Below are 7,678 nucleotides of genomic sequence, written 5' to 3' on the forward strand. Positions count from 1 at the left end.
AAGCAAGAGTAAATCAGGGACCATAGTCTGATTTGTGCATCGAAGCTGGTAAATGTAGACCCGCACAATCAGTTTGCTATTGACAGAGGACGTGATTTCAGAACTGTGGAAAGCGAGTTTTTAGGTCCTTAGGACCTTGGAGCTGCTGGTAGCTGTATACACGCCCCAATGCAATAAGTTAGACATTTTAGGGGCGTTGCAATAAATACGACCTCTTAGAACGTTGCATTGTCATTTGCATGTACAATGTAAGTAATCTGACATTGTCTTGTTCACGAATAGTTAACCGTAGCGCTCTGCCCTGTCTGATCCCAGCCAGTTTACAGCAGCAGCAGTTCTGTACTTCCTGGCAGTGCTTGTACCATGTTCTCAGTCGGGCTGGTCCTGCTCCTCTTCCTGGCACCTTCTCTGCAGAAGGACCGGGACTTTTACACGTTCAAGGTGGTCAATATTAGGGGCAAGCTAGTGTCTCTGGAGAAATACCGAGGATCGGTGAGTCGGGTTTAAACAGATTCATCTTCAGTATCCACTAACTAGAACTCCTTGCAACTTTCCCGGTGTTACCTGCAATTCATTTCTGCCTGCAGTTTACCCATCACGCCTCTATATCTTTAACTAACCTTGGCTAGAACAACCTGAAACTTAACCAGGACACTTCTGTTCCCAACTAACCCAAACTGCAGCCATCTGTAACTTACCAGAGGGTACACAGTTTACCTTGGACTGATTCATCCTCCTCTAACTATGACTACATATAACTGGGTCAGATAGAGAATCTGCAGTAATTATGAAGAAACCATTCTCCATATCTGCCTTCATCTTACCAGGGTGAAACAAACTTCCCATTAACGCAAGACTAACCCTGCATTAAATGATGTGATGTGGGGTGTTCTCTGTTGCCCGGTGTAATGTAACACTTGTAAAATGCCTTGTGCCACTGAAAGTTCTAATTCCGGCAATTTACTGCTGTGATCTCTTGTCTCAGGCCCATTGGGGTTAACTTGCAGTGGAATGAAGCTTCCTCCCTCCCCCTTTGTCTGCTCCTTACAGGGGGGGCTGTAGACGTGGCATGTATCAGAGGGGCTAGTGTCAATGTGTGTGTTGTGTATATATATATAAATTGTGATATGTTCTTAACCTCGCACTCCAGATTTATTCTACACATAAGAAGGAATTTGTCAGAAATAGTAATGCAAAGTAAACATATGTATTTCTTATATAAAATACCTATATTAGACATGACTGAGTGTATTTAAGTTTGATATAGCTTTTTTTATGCATACCTTTTTAATTGAGTATTTTGAGATAATGTTTTTATCTGCTGTAGTAATACATTTTAAAAGGAAGCATCATCAAAATGTGCTATTTGATTCAGCATGTGTACATTAACATAAGTAAATATCTCTGCATGGCTTTTTCCTGTGTGTCCCATAAAAAAACCTTCAGTATTATTATTTTTTCTCTCCATTCTTTTCACACCATAAATGCCTGAAATTTTGTTATTTGGGAATAAATGTTTAATAGAAAATAAATCTTTTCAGATGTAGTTATGTTTAAAAACAAACTGATCTAGAAAGCAGAAAAGAAAAATATACTTTATTAATAGGTGACACTGATCTTGGATAGTTATAACACATTGGACACTGAGGTTAGTGGCAGAGGGCAGATACTCTCTTGGCCTTGTCCTAAAATTAGCCTATCCTGTCCTTCAGAAATGTACCACTTGCTGAATGGACAGATTACGACCTGTTAGTCCTTTTGTAAGGTGACCATACACATAGGACAGTAGTGGTCCTCTATATCACAATGAGTAGCGAGAATATATGGGGGCTGCCTTAATTTCAATGTCAATATTCTATATTTTAAAATGCTGCAAACATTAGTTATACAGGTAATGTACTATTATGTGACGGGAAAAGTGCTTCAAATTCAGTGTAGCGTGTCAGGACCCGGCCAGTAGAATGTTGCGTTTCTCTAAGTGGAAATATGTACCACTCTGAAATGCTTCTCTATATCACCCGAAGACCTGTAAGGGATAGATTTATTGAACCTGCTAAAAGGAAAAAGTGGAGGTGTTGCCCATAGCAACCGTTGATATTCTAGCTATCATTTTCTTGAATATATTAGATAAATGATAGCTAGAATCTGGTTGCTATTGGCAACACCTACGCTTAATATGGGGGTGGGATTGGATGTCCTCCATCCACCCAGGAAAACCTGCAGGACATAGCCGTGCCTGATATGCTTATGTCTAAGTGGCCAGTGTTCCATCTCTCTACTGCCAGATCTTGGTGCTTCACACTGTTCTAGAGCCAGGATGAATGGAGAAGGCAGTTTTCAGCAAAATCAGTGTAAATTGCATTAAGCACATACAACATGCTACCTACCCACCATTCTCCTTCAGGTGCAAGTGTGTGTAAACAATGTGCACATTTATAAACCAAACAACCATAACACAAATAGCTTCATTATTGGCATCCAACAATAATGTAGAAACTGCACAACACATGGCCTAAATACAAAATAAAAAGATAAGCAAAATAAAAAATGCATCAACATTGTAACCATAATAAAGTAATTAATTTCAACTGGTTTCCTGGATCTCTGTTTATTAATTATCCAGATGAAAGTAAGGAAACTCTCCCAATTTAGTATGTCACTATCTTCATTCATTGACATGGAAACATGTAAGACACCCATCAATCTACAAACATTTTTTTTTTTTTAACATTAATGTTAATGTTAGATCTAAAAGATTTCATAGCTTGCAGGCTGGTAAATACATTGAGCCCAAAATTGAAGAAGTCCTTTTTTTTTTTTTTTTGTATCTCTGCTCTGCTGTAGAGTCACACACTTCAGAAAAATGCTTAGAGATCGGAATATCTGTACATGTTCCTGCAGCAAAGTCTCTGATTGTGTCTGTTCACAAATGTGAACTTTGGCTTCCCACATAGGTCAAGCCACGTAGACCCTTTTAAATATAAGCAACATGATCAGAGGCAGAATGATGATCTTATCCTCTTTCCCTTTTTTGGGATGTGTAAATGATCCTCCTGGTATTATTGCAGTGCAACTGGTACAATGTTGTTAACACAGATAAGTCCCCTTCTTAGGATTATAAAGAAACCACTAGCTTAGAAATCTGATTCAGACCTGCAAACATTGTCTTTAATAGTTTTGTACAGCAGGGGGCAGCAATGGAAAGGCAGAGATTCTCCCCAGTGAATGGGTAGTATCCTGAGTGCACTCCTTACTGTAGTCTCTCCTGGGCGAGCTGATTATTATTATTGTATAAAAATGAAAGCACTCCTATAAGATCAAATGTCTGCAGCTTTGAAATGTAGGTGTCAGGGGTGTGGCTAGGAGCCATGACTCAGGACAAATGGTAAAGGCCCCCACTGTGTGAACACCCTCATGCTGACCACCAGCCTAGTACGTATCCATACCCCAACTTTAATTTTGCATCCCGCATACCCAACGCATTTCATCTGTAAGACTTTATCAAGGGGTAGTATCTATTGCACGCACACTATATATTGCACACATTGAAAGCAGTCGGACCATTATTAGGCATGTCGCAAAATGCAGATGGCAAATGATCTCCATCAGCCTGTGTGTCATCTTCTGACTAAACTAACAGATCCTGGGGTAAGCAGGAAGTGCTTGTGTACCTGTGGCCGAGCTGAACCATTGTCCAGGCACTTGGGCTGAGCAGCAGAATTGGTCAAAAGTGTGTTGCAGGATTCAGAATCCATAACATATGTACTGAGCTATAGAATTTTGAGCTCTGCTCTCAGGAGTTTTGAAAAGTTACTAAATAAACTAAATAAAATGAAAACAAAATAGTGACAAAAGTTCAGATAAAGCTTTTATTTTTGAAAATAACTATATATTCTGCTCCCAAATGCACAATTTGAACTTTGTAAACAAACAATTGGTAAATGTGGCTTCATTTACATTCTTAAGAGTGTACATAGCGGGCAAAATAATAGATGGACTCTATTAACTCAGAGAACTCAAGCAGTCAATTTTACCCTGTATTATTATTATTATTTTTACCTTACTGTAGAAATACACAGAGCTATTAATCCCCAATAATAATAAGTCGGCAGAGCTTTCCTGTGTTATAGTAATACCATAGAATCACTACCCTCACTGTTGCTCTTACTAACGTTACATCACTCATTCTCCTCAGGTGTCGCTGGTTGTGAATGTGGCCAGCGAGTGTGGGTTCACCGAGAGCCACTACAAGGCGCTACAGAAGCTACAGCGGGACCTGGGATCCTACCACTTTAATGTCCTGGGGTTCCCTTGTAACCAGTTTGGGCAGCAGGAGCCGAACAGCGATCGTGAGATTGAATCATTTGTCAGAAAGACTTACAGTGTTTCCTTCCCCATGTTCAGCAAGTTGGCAGTCAGTGGTACCGGAGCCAATGCTGCTTTCAAGTATTTGACTGGTGAGAGAAGTGAAGACATGTTTGTAAACTGATGGGCTTATATGTGAAACCAAGGCCTGCGCAAGCTTTGGGAGTGTCTACTGTACTGTGTGGCGCTTGGCTATGACATCATAGCCAAGCGCCACACTCTCAGCATATCAGTGACACTGCAGAGTAACTAACAGCTGATTGCTTCACAAATAAGAAGCTGCTGGCTGCTTCTGCTCCATGTCAGCGGCCGGGGCTCCGTGTCGTGGTGCCTTGGGGGTATTACAACACTGGATAATGGACATTATCATCATCATCATCATCATCATCACCGTTTATTTATAGAGCGCCACTAATTCCGCAGCGCTGTACAGAGAACTCGCATAAGTCCCTGCCTCATTGGAGCTTACAGCCTAAATTCCCCAACACACACAAGGACAAACACACAGACTAGGGTCAATTTGTTAGCAGCCAGTTAACCCACCAGTATATTTTTTTGGAGTGTGGGAGGAAACTGGAGCACCCGGAGGAAACCCACGCAAACACGTGGAGAACATACAAACTCCTCACAGATAAGGCCACGGTCGGGAATTGAACTCATGATCCCAGTGCTGTGAGGCAGAAGTGCTAACCACTTAGCCACCGTTCAGTATTTTAGGCGCCTCCTGATCATTAGCGCCTTAGTTCGCCAAATGGTATCATTGGCCCTGAGTAAAACCCACCATATGTTGGGAATTACGTGAACCCTATATGAAAAAGTGAAATCACTGTTTTAATGTATCTTGCTGGTACTTAATTTAAATAATGAAACAAACATGTCTAACGTTCATGTAATAAGCATATCACATGGATTTTGATCTCATTCAATGCAATTTACAGGTTGTATTGTAGGTCTAAGGTAGACAAGGCATATTACATGTACAAACAGGTAATATTGCAGTCATGGGTTAAAAGTCTAATAAATCATTGATTGGCTCCCAAATCTATAGTTTTCCTGGTCAATCAGAAATGATGTATATATAGAACCACATGTGCCAAAACACAAACATAAGACACACATATGTAATTACGAGAGGTAAATCAGCTGGATCATTGAAACCTTTACCACTCTCAGTGGGATTATATATAATGGAATCATGTATACTTGTTTTTACACATTGGCGGCTAGATTTACTAAGCTGTGGGTTTGAAAAACTGGGGATGTTGCCTATAGGAACCAATCAGATTCTAGCTGTCATTTTGTAGAAAGTACTAAATAAATGAAAGCTAGAATCCGATTGGTTGCTATAGGCAACGACCCCACTTGTTCAAACCTGCAAATAAATATAAATATACCCCTGGGACTTGTGCTAGGTATGCATTTACCTACGTATAGCATACATATTACTGGAACACCTTTCTATTAATCTATGGGATAATGCATTGCTTTCAATGATATGAATATTAGAAGTTACACATAAGTTCTGTACAAAGCATTGGGCTGATTTCAAGTCACAGCAATCAAGGGTCTGGCTGGGCTGGGGGGTAGAGGGGCATCTGGCCCCAAGGACGGTCCCATAGTGGGCTACCTTGGGCTGGGTCATCTGCTTTTTTCTTCCTTTAAAATGTTCCTAATAGGTTGCTTAGTTGAGTCTTGCCCCCGGGTTAAAATTTGCCAGCCCTCCCCTGCAGCGGTCCCAGGTGATGTCTAATATCTGTAATCATTTACAGAAATAAGTGCGTTATTCTTCATTATACACTAAAATGAATGAACACTTAAGTGATGACATCAGAACTCACTCTTTATACATATATTATTACAGGAGTTTATACAAATATTATGTGCACGCTTTATAATGTTAACATAAAACCAATAGATATCTACATATTGCTTTCTACACTACTCCCAAAATTTCTAATGGCCCACTTTAATTTTAGCATAAAACAATATACTTCGCTTGTGTACCACTGTAGACAAAGACACACTATTATGTTAGCCAACATAATTTCTGAGTGAACAGGAAATAAAGCACACCTTACTAAATAAGGCTGAAAACATACAAAAAGCTCTAAAATTAACAAATAATACATGGCCAATAAGTCTGTGTTGCATTTGGGAGCCAGTGAATGAATGTAATATATATTCTAGTAGATCCAAATGATATTCAGTAGACATTAGCATTTTCAGATGATTGGCCTGCTATATGCTACGAACATGTTCCCATTGTAATTATATCTTGAATTTTGCATGATTCTAATTTTTTGTGTGTTTTGCATTCTCCCAGAATCCTCCAGTAAAGAGCCAGACTGGAATTTCTGGAAATATCTTATCGGACCTGATGGAAAAGTGGTGGATGCATGGGGTCCCACAGTTTCTGTGGAGGAAGTAAGACCTCACATTGCAGTGCAAGTGAGGAAACTGATATTGAAGAAGAAAGAAGAACTGTGATATTTACTTTCAGTGACTATATCCCAGCAGGTCAGGGAATAGAACAGATTGTTGTTTTTTTTAACTAAAGAGTTGAGTGACCAATCACATCATACAATTAAAGATTATTTTGCCACCAGTGGAAAACACAGATTGGTTGATGATGCTACCATGGAAACTCATATATCTGTTAATCACTCTCATCAATGCCCACCGTCTCTCACAATAAGATGTGCATCAGCGCAGGACATGATAGAGGAACATCTCATGACATTGAATTAAAATAAACGATCAAGCAAGACAAGCTCTCGCTATATATGTCAGCTTCCCTAAATTCAAAAGGACAAAAAAAAAAACCTGTCACTGTGCTGGATATATCTGCAAATGTCAGCCTTCAACATATTCTTAACAAACAAAATCAAACATTTTTGTGACCACTGCCAAAGAAATTTCCACAATTGCCATTAAAACCTTTTCCAATAAAGCAAAGTCAAATATATTGCTCCTAGCGAAATGCATTAAAAGAGAAGATTCAGAAGGTTAGCAGGTCTCCTTTTGTAATGTGTTGTGTCACTTGTGGATTGATTTGCCAATCAAAGCCATGTCTGCATTACTTTAACATAACCAAGAGTATCAGTGTTGCAACATACACACAGAGATGCTGGATCAATATGCCAGACTTGTTGGCAACACAATTCTAGATTTTTAACTTTGTCACGTTCAAAAATAGACCATATAGGTTACATAAATTAAATTAAGCAGCTGAATGATTGCAAACCAGCTTGCAACAGTTTTGTTTATTTAAAGATGGTATAAAGCAAAAGGAAACTAGATGGCACCAAGTAGA

At 39.4% G+C, this 7,678-nt stretch overlaps 1 protein-coding gene across 1 annotated transcript; it reads left to right on the forward strand.

Moving 5' to 3' along the window:
* Nucleotides 1-207: 207 nt before the first annotated feature.
* Nucleotides 208-7,369, forward strand: GPX7 (glutathione peroxidase 7). Its single transcript, XM_075184021.1, has 3 exons — nt 208-492; nt 4,196-4,457; nt 6,689-7,369. Exons 1-3 carry the CDS (start codon nt 364-366, stop codon nt 6,850-6,852), a joined length of 555 nt encoding a protein of 184 aa, XP_075040122.1. The 5' UTR covers nt 208-363; the 3' UTR covers nt 6,853-7,369.
* Nucleotides 7,370-7,678: the final 309 nt, after the last annotated feature.

Source organism: Mixophyes fleayi, chromosome 8 (assembly GCF_038048845.1).
Source record: "Mixophyes fleayi isolate aMixFle1 chromosome 8, aMixFle1.hap1, whole genome shotgun sequence".
Classification (NCBI taxonomy): domain Eukaryota; kingdom Metazoa; phylum Chordata; class Amphibia; order Anura; family Limnodynastidae; genus Mixophyes; species Mixophyes fleayi.